At 30.9% G+C, this 20,025-nt stretch overlaps 3 protein-coding genes across 3 annotated transcripts; 1 reads left to right on the top strand and 2 right to left on the bottom strand.

Annotated features, from left to right (window-relative positions):
* Positions 1-95: 95 nt before the first annotated feature.
* On the bottom strand, positions 96-3,371 carry LOC101509528 (probable glycosyltransferase At3g07620). Its single transcript, XM_004502955.3, has 4 exons — positions 3,058-3,371; positions 2,667-2,866; positions 1,736-2,084; positions 96-1,056 (listed from the first exon to the last, which is right to left on the bottom strand). Exons 1-4 carry the CDS (start codon positions 3,304-3,306, stop codon positions 388-390), a joined length of 1,467 nt encoding a protein of 488 aa, XP_004503012.1. The 5' UTR covers positions 3,307-3,371; the 3' UTR covers positions 96-387.
* A 2,226-nt stretch (positions 3,372-5,597) lies between these two features.
* Positions 5,598-10,194, top strand: LOC101509199 (ferrochelatase-2, chloroplastic-like). The gene is made up of 10 exons (XM_004502954.3): positions 5,598-5,840; positions 6,292-6,610; positions 6,747-6,890; positions 7,474-7,575; positions 8,277-8,380; positions 8,466-8,592; positions 8,775-8,927; positions 9,178-9,278; positions 9,407-9,608; positions 9,718-10,194. The coding sequence occupies exons 1-10, from the start codon at positions 5,737-5,739 to the stop codon at positions 9,943-9,945; spliced, it is 1,584 nt and encodes a 527-aa protein (XP_004503011.1). The 5' UTR covers positions 5,598-5,736; the 3' UTR covers positions 9,946-10,194.
* Positions 10,195-11,344: 1,150 nt separating this feature from the next.
* LOC101508883 (TOM1-like protein 5) lies at positions 11,345-15,873 on the bottom strand. Its single transcript, XM_004502953.4, has 11 exons — positions 15,701-15,873; positions 15,165-15,255; positions 14,522-14,641; positions 13,939-14,017; positions 13,604-13,702; positions 13,405-13,518; positions 13,050-13,210; positions 12,669-12,744; positions 12,499-12,584; positions 12,039-12,275; positions 11,345-11,941 (listed from the first exon to the last, which is right to left on the bottom strand). Exons 3-11 carry the CDS (start codon positions 14,620-14,622, stop codon positions 11,572-11,574), a joined length of 1,323 nt encoding a protein of 440 aa, XP_004503010.1. The 5' UTR covers positions 14,623-14,641; positions 15,165-15,255; positions 15,701-15,873; the 3' UTR covers positions 11,345-11,571.
* Positions 15,874-20,025: the final 4,152 nt, after the last annotated feature.

The raw sequence follows: 20,025 nt of genomic DNA, 5'->3' as shown, positions 1-20,025 counted from the left end.
CCTCTCCCTGTAAAGCTCTTACTTCATTGTTTACTTTGTGAATATATTTATATTTGGATAAAGAAGCATGGAAGCTCTTTATTAAAATCACGATGAGAAAAAGTACTTACAAGTCACTATATCAGTAAGTAATTTATTACATTGATAATGAATCTGTTATCTGTTATACAATAATACTAGGTAAATCGCTAATTTCTTAAGGTTTTGACAAATGTATAAGAAATAAACATTTTTCTATTTCTACAAAATCTGTTAATAGCTGTATTTGTCACCACCATATACATTTGAGAAACCTGTTGATCCTGTACATTATACATGCATGGTGGTGCAAAATATGTGTGTTCTGTAGGGGATCCATCAGGTCTATAATATCTTGAGGATTTGATATCATTGATTATCATGAATGCGGATATTCAATCTTCTGAGCCAAATGGAATGGATAGTCATATGGAACACATCAAACCTTTCTGGCGGCTCATTAGGTACAAAATGTCTTTGCACTTGTTTCACTCTCCCCTGCATCTTCAAGTACTGTCTTTGCGAAATTCCCATGAGTATCTTTTTGATATTGGGAATTTCTTTCACATCTATTTGAACCGAAAACGATTTCCAATTCAAAACATCGCTAAAAGGTGGAACGTAGTTATCAGAAATCAACACCGGCACACATTCTGCAAATATAGCTTCCACAATTCTAGGGCTTGCTACTTCATAACCACTTGGACACAAGCAAAACTTGCTGCTTCTAAGCTTTGTGTTGTAAGAATCTTCGTGAGGAAGTTCATCATAGACTTGCACATCTTGGTCTTTGTTTTTCCATGTGTTAAGGAGAAGGTATCTTATGTGACCATGCAAGTGACCTGCAAAGAAAGCAAGTGTGGTTCTTTGAGATGGAGGATACCCTCCTACTAGACCTGTTACTTCACCTGTCTTGAGATTCATTTCAGGGAATGATACATCCTTTGATGGCTTGAATCCTTCTGATATGTTTGCATTGCAAAGAACCCTTATGGAATTGTTGAACAAGTTGTCCACGTATGCAGATGCAATTGGACCCTGCTCAATAGCCAAACAATACTACTCTATCAGGTAAACGGTATGACTCAACAAAATTTGTGTCCCATTCTTGATATGGATTGCTACAATTGCACTCATAATTCATTTAAGTTATAACTATTAATAGTCAAAAGACAAGTCCACATAAATCGAGTGTTAAAAGAAGCGGTACCCATGCAAAAGTACAAATATTTTACTAGTTTCTTTTTAATGAACTTACACGTGTCTATAAGGCGAAAGTAATCATCTTCGAAACTGTAATATAAGACTGTAATTTAAGTATGACTTTTTTGTTATAGATTGAATATTTTTGTTATAGAAAAGTATTTTTTTGTTATAGATTGAATTTGAAACCTCTCAAAAAAATGTGTAAATTGTTTTTGAAATTAGTTTTGAACTCCCTCGTAAGCTAACCCAAATATGACTTAATATATTTTGTCTCCTCAACTGATTCACACTTAGTTACTAGTTTATGTTTTTCATATCATAATGACTCAATGAATTTGTCAAAATCACAGTGAATCATCCATTATGATTTTACAAAATCTGCCATTTGTAACTTTTACAAAATTATGGTAGTATTTTGGCAAAATCAGATAATAAATATTAGTCTTATTCAAATAAAAATATGCACTAAAAATCAAATTAATTGAATTATTGAAATGAGAGAATTGCTTACCCAATCATGGCAAGAGAGCATAAAGTGATCATGGCCTAAGGATTGATTCCAAAAGGGATATTTATGTGATATAATATGTATGTAGTCTTGTACAGAAAGGCCAATGGAACTTCTATCATTGGAGCCATGCACGTAGAGATATTCTACCATCATGACCACACTGAATGGTAGAAAATACACAAAAGCTTCATCTGGATCATTTGTACGATAGTATCTCCATTTTTCCATTTCATTTATGAATCTTCCTTCTGTTGAGTATATATTTTTGCTTAGACCATTGTGGAACATTGGTGGCTCCCCTTCCTCATACACAAATATCTTGAATATCTTTTCCATCTCTAGGTAACTCCTGTGGAAGAAAATTTATATTTTAGTAAGTTCAGCTCAACTCTAATTGATGTTTAATTAATTTTTTTATGGTCTCAACATAATAATTTCTTTCATAAGCGTGTTAATTAATAGTGCAAAATAACCATCAACTTTGCTGATAACTAATCTCTGTTGAAAAATTTGAATGAACACCTTTAGTGATGTTTTCCCTCTCAATCATACTCGAGATCTTGCTTAAGATATTTGAGTCCAACTTCACTTAGACTAATGTAACATTGTTACATAATTATAATTAAAATAGAAGTTTCATGCTTGTCATTTACTAAATATATATATATATATATATATATATATTTAATTTTATTTATCATTCATTAATTTTAATAGAAAAATGAATATACGAGATTAGTGTAAACTAATTTTATACCGACAATGATTGATTAATAACTGTTGATTTTATCATCTTCCATATAATTATAAATTTCACCATCAAACGATTAACTATTCAATCAATGAATTGTGTGGAAAAAAAAAATTATACCGACAATGTATGGTCATTAAGTTCTAGGTCTAATGTCAAAAACTTATGAAAAATATGTACCTATGAAAAGCCTTGGCGTTTCTGTAAATTGGGCCATGAGGAACATAGTCTTGGTCTTGGTGGGTTGATGTCAAATTTCGAACTTTGCTAGCTTCTTTGATAGAATACCTTGCTTTAACCAATTTTGATTCAATTCTTTCCAATTGGGTGTACTTATTTGTACCTTTATGCTTAAAGTTCGTGTCAAGCTTTTCACCTTCCTAAAGAGTAAAGACCCATCACCAAGAAAAATAAAATAAATCCAAAGAAATAATAAAGATTTTTTTTTTAACAAAAAAGAAAAAAAATAAAGATGATAAAGTACCCTATAGTTAAATAATGAAAAATGTTTAGTCTATAGTTCTAACAAGGTGACCATAATTAAGAATTAAGGAGAAGCATCATTGCTTACAAGAGAATCATATGGAGTGAAATCTTTTAATGAAAATGCACTTGGTGATGGAGCTTCTCCCACATATGATGAATCTCTTTGATGTCCCTTCCAACTCCAAGAAACAAGAAATGATGATAAATTTGGAGAGAGACTCCAACAAGAAACAAGAAGTAGTGTAGTTAATGCTAGTGATAAGAAGAGAGCTAAAAATTGAGAATAACAACGAGTGGAGCAAGAGAAACACTTGTTTTTAGAAAAAGCTCTCATCTTAATTTACAATATCTTTTATTGATTATACTATGTTCAATTCAATGTGATGAAGTTGGTGTTATAGAACGAATTAGAATGGAGGTGTAGGATGCATTTCTTGGTTTATTAGATATTCTTTACTGATAATATATGCAAAAGTATTCTCACGTACCGAGGTAAGAGTCACGTAATATTAGAGAAAAGTGGCTTTTTTCTAACAACTATTTATTATTTATTCTGATTGACATATAAGAAAAAAAATGTCTAAGGAGAACATGTTATGACCCAAATCAAATTTATTTAAGGTCGTACCAATTTCTAAAAGGATATAGATAAATCTTATGATGAATTATTGATATATTTGTCAGAATATATCATTTATGTTTTGTTATAATTAGATATTATTTTATAAAAGTTTAATTTTTTGTGAATATTTCATATGTATTTCTAACAAAGATATATTACATTGATGTTTTCATTGCCATGTACTATCCTCTAAATCTCTTTCACAACACTCCTCCAACAATTATTATACTCCCAACAAATTTGTAACCATACCATTTCAACTATTGTTAAACGATCTCAATGAAATCATTAATATAAGGTACCACTTTTGGTGGTAGCCAACACAATGAAGATAGATTATATTAAAAGAGATTAAAGATTAATGTTGAAATTTTAATTTCTTTTAATATTGATTAAAATATAAGTGATATATTCTAATAAATATATAACAATGACTTACTATAATGAATCTGTTTAAATTCTTCTAAAAATTGACGACTCATTATATAAATATCTAATATAATTTAATTCAAATTTTATTTTATTTTGGTTTGTGAATCTAAATCTATTTTATTTGAGTGAGAATAGAACTTTTGTTTTATTAATTAATATATTACTTTTCAATCAAAGGAATATAAATCACTTTTCTTTAGATGGAAGAGCATCCACTTCCCTCAACAAGAAAAACAATCACTGTGTATATATATCATGCATGTAACATGAGTGTAAAATTGTAGGGTGTGAGAAGTGTAAATTGATCAAATATGTAATGTGACCTAATGATTTTGGAAGACGCTATTCACTTATAATTCTTGATTTTTATTTATTTTTATTTTTTATTTATTTTTATCGTATTCTATGATCCGATAATAATAAACTTTGATTTGATTGTAAAAAATGAGTTGATCAAAAACTCTAATTCAAAATACTATTTTTTTATATATTTTTTAAGTAAGCATTGAAAAATAAATAAAATCGAAACAGACATATATTAAATAAAAACTACAATTTCCTCTAATTAAGTCATGTTCATAAATATGTTATATCTAAACAAAATTGTGCGGGTTTGGCTTAGTTGATTTGAATTCGACACAAACTATACAAATTCTAAAACAAAAAATACTTTAGGTTATATTGAGTTATCAAAATATTCGACTGTATCTATACCTCTAAATACGTGAGACATTGTTACTTATGAATATATCAAATTACAAATACATGTAATTTATATTTATTTTTGTTAGTAAATGTGTTTTTAACTTATGAAAAATGTTAATAAATGTCATTGATATTGAAAGATAGAAATATTACATTAAACAAATATATTAAAAATTGTAAGACACTTATTAATGTAATCCTTAAATAGTTATGTCAATTAATGTATAATTTATTATTTAGTTTAATCTCTAAAAATTAGAGACACAAAATAAAGTCCTAAGTTTTAAACGCCCAAAGATGAAAGTACTCAAAATCACAGTATCACAATTTTAGGTCAAAAGTACAAAAATACATTAATTTTTATTATCTAACTTTTCCGTAGAGCTTAGTCTCTAGTTAATCCATAATCCGACATATTATTTAATTTTATAACGAGACAACGAAAAGTGTAATAATATGACGATGAAAATAAAAAATAAAATAAGAAATAGTTTCAATTTGATAATTTTTATGAGTAAAACTTGTTTAATCTTTTAGATTTTATTTGCTACCTCGAGGATGATTTTGAATAAATTAAACAAATTCGTATTACTTTTCATATTATCACAATATTCATAAATTAAAAATATATTAATACACATTTTCTTACTATTTTCTATAAAATTATTTTATTAAAAAATTAATATAAAAAATTATCTCTATTTTGTCCTCATCTGAAACATTCTCTCCAAATTCCCAGCATATAATTTAGAGAGTAATTTCAAGAAACAATAATAGTTGTAATAAATTTGGTTGTCTATAAAATGGAAGGGGTGGTTAAGATTAAAAAAAAAAAAAAAAGAGGGAAGGAAGGAAGGGGTGGTTGAATGTGATTCTGACGCGATAAGTTATAGTTATTACTAGCTACCTCATTCTCATTCTCATTCTACTTCAACTGAAACTAATTCAACTTTCCCATTTTTGATTCCATACATTGCTCATTACTATTATTATTATTATCAAACTATGAACTTTCCAAGTCCACCTTATGCCACGTCATCACCTTCTACTTCTTCCTCATCCTCATCCTATTCACTCAATCATGCTTCTCCTAATTTCAACCGTTCTATGTAAGTCTTCCTTCCATTTACCATCACTCTCCTGTTTTTATACTATAATCTACCATTTTACCCTTTTATTATAATAAGGAATTTTATTTTTTGGAATCCAACTATGTTCCATTTCTTCCCTACTAGGGATTTATTAGTTGCTTGTGAACATTTTCCCCTTATTTAAATGTTATAATTTGTTAAGAGAATGATGATGACTGAATCATCGTTTTTTGTTTCTTTCTTCTTGAAGCTGCAAACTGCTATAATTTCATCCAAATATTTTTATGCGTGTAATTTCTTTACTGTTGTGCATCCTACTTCCAGTTCAACTTTATGTCACTGATGCTATTATATAACACTTTCGTCTTTACTTTTAATAATCCTCATGATTTTTTTATGCCACATTTTATTGCTAATTATCAAGGTTAGTAAAAACTTTCAAAGCTTATGTTATTTTTTACTTTCACAGGCTGGTGCCACAGGCAATTTGTACCTCTCAAAAAAAGTCCTTCTGCTCTGGAGCCCAATTGGAGGCTTCTGTTAACTCTAATACAGTGAAAAATCACTTATTTTTCCCGCAGCGATCTGAAGCGCAACCATTGGTTGCTAACCAATCACTTAACAAACACTTGTTCTCTGTAGGAGCTTTAGTAACTCCAACAGCACAAGATGTTGCTGATACAAATGTTATTGGTGATGATAAGATTGGAGTGTTATTGCTAAACCTTGGAGGTCCAGAGACTCTAGATGATGTGCAGCCTTTTTTATTTAACCTTTTTGCTGACCCGGTAATACTCTAGCTTTTACATACACTACATTTGAACTGTCTTTTTTATCCTGCTATTCCTTTGCATTGAGATTAACCCGAGTCTCTCTTTTTTGTTGTTGCTTGATATTAGTTGCATTTTATGTACAATCATACAGGATATTATACGATTGCCACGTATATGTAGATTTCTTCAAAAGCCATTGGCCCAATTTGTATCTGTTCTAAGGGCCCCAAAGAGCAGAGAAGGCTATGCTTCAATTGGCGGTGGTTCTCCTCTTAGACGTATAACTGATGAACAGGCATGACACTTCCTATTAACTTTTTTTTTCTTCTTTTGATCATGACTTATATTTCACTCTCAAATGAGTACAATAGCCATTCGAGACTTTCAAATTTCAATCTTCAGAAAATGAATTAATCATGTTTGAGAAGTTGTTCCAGGCTTTGTTATTCTGTAGTCTCTATATGGACTTGATGCATGAAATTCGTCTCTGGCTAATTTTGTCAGCTTTAGATTTTGCAAAGTGAAAGAATAGCACAATGATGTGGCAAGAATTTGCAAAACTCTTTCAAGTAGTAGCATGTGTGTGTTTTAATTCATCCAGCAATAGTAGTTAGAATTAGAATCACTTTTATGTGATAACTGAGCAACTAATTTAAATTTACTGTCTCATACAATTTTATATTGTCACCTCATCCTTGAGCTTTTTCAGACCATTTCAATCAAACTTTTGGAATTTTCGCTAATCCATTGAGATTCTACTATTGACTTATGTTATAATTTTGGTTGATGTTTTTAAAGTTTTCTAGCACTTTGGTCATGTGTCATGACATATTCAATCCATTATTATCCTTGCTCTTCTAATGATCCCCTCTGCACAGGCTGAAGAGTTGAAGAAATCTCTTTTGGTAAAGAATGTCCCAGCTGAAGTGTATGTTGGCATGCGTTACTGGCATCCATTCACCGAGGAAGCTATTGAACAGGTACTTGATGATCTCATTTTTCGTTCATAAATCATAATGTAAAAACTCCGATAACCAGGGATTCTCTTCCCTGTTAAAAATGTTACTCCATGCTTTGTAATTCCAAAAGAAAGGTAGCAAAAGTTTCAAATAGGGGGGTAGCACAAAGTCCCTGCCTTTTATCCATTTGAAGATATTTTTGGTGGATGCTTTAAAATCTGTGTTCTAAACTTAATATTTATTCAGATTCATACATGTTATTAAATGCTTTTTAGTATCTTTATACTGACACGTATGGACACACAATCACCCTTAAAAATTATTGCCATTCTTTAGGCGTAAAATTTGTCCTTGTTGGGACCATTGAAGATTGGTATGTTAAAAATTCGTAGTTATGCAGTATTATAACAGGTTACCTTTTGAATTTGCTTCATTCTTTGAACTGAGTCATACTGTAATTTAATAATACACAATATGTCAAATCATTTAAGCAATGAACTACTATTAGGGTTAAAGTAGTAATGCAAGTATGAAAATCAGTTATGTCAATAGTATACTTTGAAAACAACTCTTGAGAAAAGGTTTTAAATTTATCAAAGAAATCAAGAATACTAAAAATCAGACCTTGTAGTTTAATTTGCACAACATTATTATCATTTATCTTTTGTGATTTCTTCCAGATCTGTTTATAATTTAATTTCGTTTTAAAACATATTGTGTAGATTAAAAGGGATGGAGTTACAAAGCTGGTTGTTCTCCCACTCTATCCACAATTTTCAATATCAACCAGTGGTTCGAGCCTACGTCTACTGGAGAGTATATTCCGGTGATTACTGTTACCGCATTTATTATACTTTAAATAAATAAACTATCTGGATTATGTTATGATGAATTGTAAATTGGTTCTTTAGAGAGGATGAGTATCTAGTCAACATGCAGCACACAGTTTTACCTTCATGGTATCAACGTGAAGGATACATCAAGGCCATGTCAAACTTAATTGAAAAAGAGCTGAAGAGTTTTGACTGCCCTCAGGAGGTAGAGTACTTTTTTCCTTTTGTAGTTTCAATGACTTCAAAATCAACAGTTCTGTTGTTTCTGGTTTGGATAACAGTAAGAGTAGATTACCCTACTTGGTTTCATTAACTTTAAATTCCATTTGATCTCAAAAAAAAATTGCTGTGTATGCATCAAGTCTAAATAATTTGTGGCCATTGCAGGTCATGATATTCTTTAGTGCACATGGGGTACCTCTTGCTTATGTGGAAGAGGCTGGTGATCCATACAAGGCAGAGATGGAGGAATGTGTGGACTTGATCATGGAAGAACTTGAGACAAGAAAGATAACTAATCCCTTCACCCTTGCCTATCAGGTAACAACTTCTTGTCTTTTTCTGCTATTGATTCTTCTGTTGATACCTATAACTTTTTTAGATTTTGTATGAATATTCAAGTATATAGTCCTCACTGATGTCAAAATTAGAAATTCTTTCAACTGAGTTATCGATTAGCCCATGATTTCTAAACGGTTCATGAAATTTACCTGCCACTCTTCATACCCTCAAATGTGGTTACTTCTTTTGATACATTGTTTCTAATATTGGACTATAATTCTTGTTGCAGAGTAGAGTTGGACCAGTGGAATGGTTAAAGCCCTATACAGATGAGACAATAGTTGAACTTGGAAAAAAGGGAGTGAAAAGTCTTCTGGCTGTTCCAATTAGGTAAATATATTAGTTTACTCTTATCACAATCATCCAGGCCTTCTTTCTTAAACTTTCTATCCCTTTTTTTGATCTGCAAACAGAGTAAGTGACTCATATTTTCTTAACTTGTGCGGTTTTATTCACAGCTTTGTCAGTGAACATATTGAAACTCTAGAAGAAATTGATGTTGAATACAAAGAGTTGGCTCTACAATCTGGTATAGAAAAGTGGGGCCGCGTTCCTGCTCTAGGATGTGAACCCGCCTTTATTTCTGATTTGGCAGATGCTGTTATTGAAAGTCTCCCGTATGTTGGTGCTATGGCAGTTTCAAACCTTGAAGCTCGACAGGTATTCTTTCCATACAGATGTGTAATGTATGTGATTGTCTATTATGTAATTATTACTACATTCTGTCATCTTGTGATGATCTAATTCAAAAGTATGCGTTCTTGGACAGTCTTTGGTTCCCCTTGGAAGCGTAGAATCGTTATTGGCAGCTTATGACTCGCAACGTCGGGAGTTGCCATCACCAGTGATAGTGTGGGAATGGGGTTGGACAAAAAGTGCTGAAACTTGGAATGGAAGAGCAGCTATGTTGGCTGTGTTGCTTCTTTTGTTTTTTGAAGTCACTACTCCTGATAGTTTTTTTCACCAGTGGGGAATATTATTGCCCTCATCTAGGTGAATCAGTCAATCTCAACCATGCCCTCAAAGACAGTGGAGTTCAATTTTGATCCTTCAGTGTATAGTTTGTTAAATTAACATTACCACCAAGTTATGTCCTTACACAATATTGAAATTTTGATTTTTCTAGTAGTTGTCATAAATAAATCTGCCTATGCTAAACTACATAGTATGTCTCTGCAACAAAAACAAAAGAGGGGTTGTATTAAATGGTTTGACAAGTCAACATAAATTGTTTATTGATTATTCATGACTCGAATCAATGACGTCATAGTACTATTGTCACTAGATCAAATCCTACTTAGTGGGAAAAAGTTTTTGTTGTTTTTTGGAGTCAAACTCATTTAATATATTATGTGTTGATGCTTGACGGTGGAAGAAACTTGACGGTGGAACAAAATATAAAATCCTTTCAGTTTGTTTGCTAATATGCACACCGTTAGAAGCAAGTAAAACCGATAGGCTAATTATTTTTTAGAAGCAAGTAATTTTATACCTCATGAATAAAATAAAATTATAAAAACAGTTTAATATTTTTAAATTTATTTAATTTACAAATGGTTGATGTAAGTTGTGCAAGTGTTGTAAACTTTAAAGTATCAAGAGTAAAATAAGATTATATAAACAATACGATGTTAATGGATTTTGCTTTATTAAGAAAGAAAGACACAAGAACAAGGAAGTTCTATTTAAAAAATTTAAAAGATTCTAGAAAGAAAATGAATAAAATAAGAAAGGAAAATTCTAGAAAAAATGATTAAAATAAGAAGGGAAATTCTAAGGTGAATCAGTTTCATAGGTGATTCACTATTGATCGGTATTTATAAATTACACAACTTTAATGACAATATTTTTTATAAGTATACTTAAGGGTTCTTTTAGTCATTACAACTAAAACAATAGCTTATTGATGTCAGTTTATTCGAGAGGAGATGAATTTGAAAGACAATTATTATTATTTTTTTTATCAAATTGACATCAATTAAATCGTTATTACAATTATAAAAATCAAAAAGAGCTTCCGATAAGTGATGTCGATCATTGATCTTCATTAATTCGTTATTACAATTATAAAAATCAAAAAGAGCTTCCGATAAGTGATGTCGATCATTGATCTTCATTAATTCGTTATTACAATTATAAAAATCAAAAAGAGCTTCCGATAAGTGATGTCGATCATTGATCTTCATTAATTCGTTATTACAATTATAAAAATCAAAAAGAGCTTCCGATAAGTGATGTCGATCATTGATCTTCATTAATGTGTCTAGATGACAAGAGATCCACCGTAAACAAGTATTTAAAATTTATTCAAAACTCTAACCCAAACCCTAAAGTATATGGAAAAAAATGTCAGTTTCTAGTTATTAAATATATATATCATTTATCACGCTAGCACCTGAAACTTCAAAACAGCAGGTAATATCATATGATTCAAAAAAACCTTTTAATTACAAGCTTTTCGTGAACTGAAGACATGTTTTTCCTTCTTTTCCCCCTCTTCGAAGTCACCAAGAGGCAAAAAGACTAGATCAGAAATCACCAACTTAGCACAAATTAAAAATACCATTACCAACTCCAAATTTAGACAAAAATCACGAGGTTTTGTTATTAATTACTATATGTATTAGTCACTAAAATCAAAGCTTCCACTGTGAGACCTGCTGCCATTACGACTATGCAAAGAGAGACCTCTCATGTGACCAGACAGATTAGAAGCATCCTTGTTTTCCTGAAAAAATCTCTCCCTCTCAACGTGTTTTGCAGGTGGTGGTGGAATTGCCACATGAGGAAGCTCCCCGTTCTGTTTTGGCCGTGGAGGCGGGACTAAAGCTGGTGGAGGAAGAGGAGCCGGAACATGAGTTTCTCGAGATGGCTCTAAGGATAGTGGCCGAATCAAAGGACGATTGAATCTCTCCCCATTCAAATGCATGCGAGAGATGTCGGTTTCAGTGTCTTCATCTTCAGGCCTTGCACAAGCCTTTCCTTTGCGTAGTCTGCAAGCATTAGACATTCTGAGATGAATTAACATTCAAAATAGGGTTATCATTCAATAAGGAACTTATCGAGTTCCGAGAACAAGATAGGCGGCACCTTCGTACTAACTGTTCAGGCTCCTCTTCCTCGTCTGATTCTTCATGGTTAAAACGAGTATTAGTAGCAGTTGTTGTAGCTCTGCCAGATACAATGTCATTGTGTCTTGGAAGAACTTTCTGAAGCGGTTCACTAGCGGTTGTCGAAGCTCTGCCAGAAACAAGGTCATCATGTCTTGCAAGAACTTTCTGAAGCTGTTCGTTTAATTCAATTGCTCGAGAAACTATCTTCTCATCTCTACAAATGAACAATGCAAAAATCAGTTGAAGGCACAAATTCATCATGTGAAAAAAACTATAAGCAACACGAAAACAAAAACAAAGTTTATGTTTTTCTTGAGATCAACTCTAAGTCTACATAGGATTTTTCTATTTTAATTTGAACTGTCTCAAGTCTACAAAGGGGAAAGCAGGAAATTGTATACGTCAAAACCAGAAATGAATAAATAAAGCAGTCTTACCGAGAAGCCATCACAAGATGCATTACCCTTTGCTTCTGAAACGAACATTGTTCTACAAGGTCAAGGGTGAATTCATCACTTGCTCCCTAGAAAAGAAATAGAAAATTGTTCAGCAAAAGCTAGAACTTAATTGTTTACAGATTCTATAACTAAAACTCTAAAAGAGTCACCTGAGGATATTGAGCATCAACAGCATCAAGAACTTCTTTTAAAACTTCCAATGCATTACTAGCCTTTTGAATGATGCTGCAAAGACGATTGCAATATACAAGCAGATGAAAATGAAGATAAAGGCCACTATTTATAGAATAAATTTCTTCAAAAAAAAAACTAAGGAAAAAATATCCACCCAAAAACAGATTTTGAAACTTATCACTTATTTCATTTGACCAAAAACTATTGTAGATGACTAAATCTTCTAAACTCAGTTTCCATCCCCTAAAGCAAATAATCTTCTTACCACAAACCATTTTAAATACAGTAAGCTAGAAAAGGTTTTCTAAAGATCATGTCAGTCACAAGTATACTAAAGCTCAAAACACATAAGTCACCTAGATTCAGGGACAGTCTGGGATTCTGCTTGTGGTACCACCGCTTCATGTCTAGGTGAGGCCTCCTCCCTGTTTGGTACACTAACAGTCCTAGTAGGTTGTGAACTAGCATGATTTGGTTGGACAACTTGAGCACTTGGAGGAAACTGCACTCCAGCATTCTGTAAAAACAATAAAACCAAAGGGCATAATATAAGGGACACCAAAGTAGTTTTAAGATAGAGGTCCAGGATTCAAACCCTGTAAACTAACAACCAACTTACTAACATTTGCGCAGCCACCAGCTACTAATCAAAAGAATTCAAATCAAATTAAAATAACATCCTACAAGTTAGTGTCACATAGTTGTACCTACCACTAAATCGTAATATGCATTATAATACTGGGGAAATTTTCCAGAAGCACCACCAAGAGATGATTGTGTGGCATCTAGTAGGAGAAATATCCTCTCCCTCACAGGCAAATCAGACTGCAATGAAGAAAACAAGAAATTAAAAACATCAGGTAAAGGAAAAAGTAGCCTAGCTAAACAAGTCTTTGTGGAGAAAACTCACCTTTTTCTTCACCATTTTCACAAGAATAGGAATAATTCCGATATCAATCACCTGCTCATGAATATGCTCTCCAGTATTGTTCATCAATATCTCCAGCAACTAGAAAATCAACAGATCAAAGATAAATCAGAAGAAATCCATAGAACAAGAAAGCAATCATGTAATATCCAACAAAAGAAATTTAAATAACCAAACTACTCTGTATCAAGTACAGCACAACTATGTTTTGTCCAGCTGTATATTACACATGTTTTTTAGTATAATTAAAATGAATTTGATCATTTCACACGAATTTTTATGAATAAGAAAAATATTAACAGAGTCATTATACTCACCATGACAGCATAAAGTTGAGTATTGGGGTGTTTGCTACCCAGTCTCTTCTTGATAGCTTTAGCAACATCTCTAGCTTGCCTTCATATTCAAAAGATATGATGGTTAAGAACAGTAACCACTAGGATTATCCTAATATGTTTATGAGTTCATCTATATTCTTAATCAAGTGAAGAAAGCACAGCCAGGGATAGTGGTAAACAAGAACTGTGAAGAACATAGTTTGATACAAAAAATAAGCTTGCTTTGATTTAATTACTTGTTAAGATATAATCCAGATTTTGATTACAAGTTATTTGAACACAAAATAAGATGACCCAACCACACAGTATACCCGATCATAGATTTCATTGCTATGAAAAGCGAAAAGGAAACACACATTAACTATGAAAAGAAATCTAAAAGATTTCCGGTTTTATTTCCTATAATGAAAACCCAAATTACAAGAATTATGCATGAAGACAATTAAACGACTTCAGTTTTATGTGATACAATTGACATGAAAAACTCATTTCCCGACGTTTTTGGACGTTAACCGATCAGAAAGGAACAAAACCAATTAAGGAGATGAAAGCTTTGACATACCTTCTATCACGTGCAACCAACTCACATATTTCAATATTTTTTGCCCAATCAGTTTCAGCCAATTTCTCGCTTGTTGCAGCATTGACTAACTCAGATGCCATATTTTTTCAAGATAAAGATCTAAAATTCAAAATTAAATAGTATATAAAAGTTAAAACAAAAATCACAAGAGGAAGCAAACATGGAATAAAAGGAACAAAGAGTTAATGTCAACTACAATTGAATGTAGAGGTTTATCAGTCTTTCCCAAAGAGAAACAAACAAAGCTTTCTGAGAGTTTTTGAAAAAAAGTCTACAGAAAAATAATGATTTGGAACATACAACTGCAAATATATATGTATATATTAACAAAAACATACAATTTAAAATAAAGAAAGAAAATTAAAGATCAAACTGAGAACACACTTTTTCTCTCTTTGATGAATAGCATGATAGAATATAGATCATCTCTTCAGATTTTCAGACAGCCATAATGATCGATATTTTCGATTAACAGCTAACAGCTTCTCTTTACGAAAAATATGGAGTAAAAATTTGGTTTCACATATCACAAGACTGTTAACTATATGCAGGAAAGATTGAAGCGATCTTCTAATCAATTTATGCAATGTTTCATAATATAATTCATAACTTCAAAATATACCTTCCAGTAAATTGACCTCAGTTCTTTGTGAAAAATGACATCAAACTCTAGTAACAATCAACGTATGAAGAACAGTATGTCACAAACTACCCTGCAACAGGGAAAAAAAAAATCAAAGGCAGAGAAATTTAGCATATGACTCAATTTCAATATCATTGCAAAAAAATAATGTATTGAGAAAAATAAGCAAAAATTGCAATTTGTATTTCCAGAAGCTAAATGGGTACTTTTAAAAAAAATTAAAAAAACACAGAGCATGCTGAGCTGAGATGATGGATGTACTGTGAAGTTAAAATCATTGCACATTGTTCAGTACTTCATTCCCTCGTAAGCAAGGATTAACACAAAGAGTATCATAATAAAAAAAATTGAATTACTTTAACATCTAAGCTAAATCATGATTTGAATTGAACTCACTCAGATCTAAATTAATATCCATCAATAAAACCCACACAGTTACAACACACATAATTCGATTTCAAAAAAAGCAAAAATAAAAATTTGGTGAGTTTGATCTTCATGAGAGTGAGCTTCACCTGAGAACACGGATGCAACGAAGAGAAAGAGAGTGAAGAGGTTCGGCATTTAATTTAATGAAAAATGAAATGTGATTTCTCTTTTGCTTTTTTTCTTCTCTCTATAGCTTTAACCTTTTTGGGAATTTTGGAGTGGGGGAGCTATGTAATTGTAATTTGAGGTTTTGTGGACTAATTGTTTACTTGATGAGAAAAAATAAAAGAAGAAAGAAGAAGAAGAAAATATAAGAGGGTAGTTTGCGTGTGAGTTCCGTTTGTTGTGAGAATATTAACAAATCAAAAATTAAAAAATATATATATAATTGAAAATGGTAAGAAAAATAATCTAAAGATGGCTGTTATGGTTTCCTTATTTGAAGAGAAGACACGGCACCGCCACGAGGGCTGTTCTGTTCTGTCCCAAAAGCTACTACCTAATAAACCTTCTTTTTCCAATCAATTAATTTTGCTTGGAATTGCTAACATCAACGTATGTTCCTCATTTCTTTGTAAAAAAATCAAACCTATGTTCTTTATTTTCTTCATGTGTCTTCCTTCTTGAGTGACACGTGTTGTGCTTTTTTAGAAGGAAAAAAAGAAGAAGAAAGACACTCATATATTCAATACATATGAGAGAAAAAGAAATATAGGGTATAATTAATTCACAAAATAGTAAGTACGGGACTTAATAATACAAGGCAATACAAAACAACTATCTAATTTTATATTTTCACAAATGATAAAAATTACTGTTTTGTTTAATTTTTTATTTTCATTTTGTCTAATTTTATGATTGGTTTTTGAATCAAACAAGATAAAAAAAAATTATTACATGTATTCCCTTGTTTTTTTAGTAAATCAACTGCACTCATAATCATAAAATATAATATAATAGTTTAGTGTTGTAATATGGATAGAAAGATAGAAAAAAAAATAATGCGTAGATTAAGGTGAGAATTAGGAATATCTATATAAACAAACAATTTAAAAAACTTTTCATATAAAATTTTAATATATTTTTGGTGATCTAGCTTGCCGTTTAGTCCCCAATAATAAATGTGTATTTTTTAAGTATGCGATTAAGTTGAGTGGCTAAAACGTTTTACGGTGTATTGGTGTGTCCTTAACAAGTAACGATAATGCAAAATTCGCCAAGTATATAGGTAGGTGATCTGTTAAAGGAAAAACTAGTAATATGAAAAAGAACAGCTTAAGAAAAGAGGGTGGGAGTGATCCATCCATGTGAAAAAGAGGGAAGGTTGGTGATTAGGACAACAGTCCAGCACCAGGTATCATTGTGCTTCGCTGGACTCGGATTCTTGTCTTTGTTGGTCCAGGTGCGTATCAGTGTGGATCCTTTGCAATAAATATATATATACCCCCATTCATAACATGTTTTGCTCTTCTTTCCATATATATTTTATCTATATATTTTTTTTTAATAATTTTAAAATCAGTTGAGATATAAGTAAATTTTGATTAATAATTATTTCAATTAGAATTTAAATTCAGATTCTTTCAAATGATTCGTCTATAATTAAAGTTTATATAGCTTTCACTAAAAAAGAAAATTTGTATGGACCCCTATAGATCTAATTAACACTTTGTGAAAGAGATATAGAGATAATAATGTGTTGGAACATATAGAGTATGTTAATGTGTAAATTTAAAAATTGTCGAAGTCTCACATTGAAAAATTATCATATTTTGAGTAGTTTTTAACACTATAAATCGGAGGTAGATGTGAGGAATAGAAAACACTAGAAATCTCACATTAAATAGAAAACATATGTGAGTTTGCTTTCATCACTATATAAAGAGTGTCAAACTATTGTGAAAAGTAGACAAAATTTGTATGTTTCGATATTTATGAGTGGTTTTGTATCGTTGTTCATTTAATTTTTGAACAGTTGTTATGCCGAAGTCCCTTCGTTTTTTAGAGCGGTTGTTATGTCGTAGTCCATTCGATTTTTAAAGCGGTTTTTATGCCGTAGTTTTGACGATTTTTGAATGGTCATAATACCACTATCCTTTTAGAGCAGTTTCTACGCCATAGTTTCGTCGATTTTTTTGTGGTTCTAATACCACTTTGAGCGATTTTTGTACCATAGTATTTTAGAGCGGTTTTTGTGTCGTAGTCTTTTATAACAATTTTTGTATTGTAGTCTTTTAGAGCAGTTTCTTGTGTTGTAGTCTTTTTGATTTATGAGTGGTCATAGTGACTTTAATCGTCATATTGAGAGTGACTTTAAGCGTCATAATGAGAGTGTAATTCTAAAACAGTTTCCTACGATGTAGTGGAATTCCGATACAATGAATCTGAATTGTTTTATCTTGGGGACTTCGTGGTTGATGGTTTTCCTTGCATAATTTGGACAGTGCTGCGAACGAAAGCGACATAGTCCGCGATTCAATCCAGTAATTTTTTCGAAGACATAAATTTTAATTTTTAAATAGTTTTCTAAACTAAAAAACAATACAATATAATAGAGATAATATGTCAATGATACGATAAGAAGAGAGACAAAGAGAAAATAAAATTTTAAATGGATGTTAGAGAAATAAATAGTATAGATATCAATTCTAAAAAATAGCATGCCACCTCGTAACAACACAGCCAAATTATGGCATTTGTGGATTAAGGAGAAAGTTTTGTTTGGTCACAGTGATTTAAGTACACCATTTAATCACACACGCATACTTGAAAAAATAGAAAGAAAAAAGAATTAAATAGTATATCATTTTTAAAAAATTAATAACATATTTTTTGGGTGTGTCAAAATGGTGTGCCCCATTGTAACTAATAAATATTTGTCAATTTTAAGTTCATTTTCAAACACAACCATCCAATATTTAATTCAATAACATACAAGAGCAAAGTGCTTACAAGTAAGATAAAATTATACAATCATTAGAATTGTTAATAAAACTCCAAAGTCTTATTAAAAAATCTTCTACTAAGTTCTTGATATTATACCCTTTATTAAAATAACTTTTTTAAAGCTCCGACCTATTATTTTATTATTTTTTGTGGACTTAAGTGAGGGGCTCATAGGTTCAATAATTTGTTAATTGATAATTTTTTAAAATAAAAATTTATGAAATTTATTTTTATCGAAAAACTTTTAAAAAAAAAATTTCTTAAAAATTTTTGATCAAAATCAAAAAATTATAAATATTTTTTTATCCAAAAATTTTGAGAAAAAAGTTAAATAAAAAATTGAGTTTTTTTTTTTTGAAAAATTGAGTTCATAGGCCCCACTAAACCCAAAAAAAATTAGGAGCTTTTTTTTTTAGGTCTTTTAAACTATGAAAAATATTTTTGCCCCTTCAACATGTATGTTGGAACTAATAATTAGTGGACTTGTGAAATTGATAGTTATATGGACCATAATACTCGTACATTCAAATATGTAGCATCATTAGCTGAATTTGTAATGAATCAAATTGATGTGTTAAATTTGTTGAGACAAAATCCCTAATTATTGTTTTAAAAATAAATATATAATTAATTAAATTGTTAATTATGATTTTGATCATATTATGTATCAACTTGTGTTTTTGAGTGATTTATTCAAAAATAGAAAATCAAGCATAGACTTGCATATTCATGCAAAAATCACATGGTCCTATTTCATGTCATATCATGACAAAAATTAACTTTTGTAAAGTCCAAGAGTTTTTGAAGAATCTTCTAAATGAATTATCAAAGAATGTTTAGAAGAACTATAAGCTAAGAATGTCAAAATAGCACATACGGTTGCTATGATTTAAAGAATAATTAAAAGACTCGTATTGAAGGCCCAAATGATTAAACATAGTACTTCAGATTTATGAGTTGTGAACAATGACACAAATACATTGTACTAGCATTGATCTACAAAATGTTATGCATGCTTTTGATCAAACATAGTACCAACTGACTTTTGACAGTTCATTCTCACACATGTTCATGTTTCCCTTCAGACTCAAAGCAATAACGTTTGGGTTTTGTCAAGAACGTTCTGGACAATAATATGAACATATATTTAAATTAGATCTGACATTTGGTTAATGTATTTAACGGTTATATTCAACTTTATATGAGTTTTTAAGTTTTTCTATTCATCTATAAAGGAAGATCAATCAGTAGACAAAGGCAATAGTTTTTCAAAGCAATCAATCTATACTTGATAATTCAAAGCTCAAGTTCAAAATCTCTTATTTTAAGCAAAACTTCACTTCTCTAATTATATTTGTGGATAATCTTACTGAGTTATTGTTGTTAATCAATCTTAAACAAGAGTTGAGAAGTATTTAGATCCCAAATACTTTTTATCATACACATCATTTTGTAACTCAAATAT

This window comes from Cicer arietinum, chromosome 5, assembly GCF_000331145.2.
Source record: "Cicer arietinum cultivar CDC Frontier isolate Library 1 chromosome 5, Cicar.CDCFrontier_v2.0, whole genome shotgun sequence".
NCBI classification, from domain to species: domain Eukaryota; kingdom Viridiplantae; phylum Streptophyta; class Magnoliopsida; order Fabales; family Fabaceae; genus Cicer; species Cicer arietinum.
Note: the sequence above shows the minus strand (reverse complement) of the source record. Positions and strands in the feature narration are given on the sequence as shown.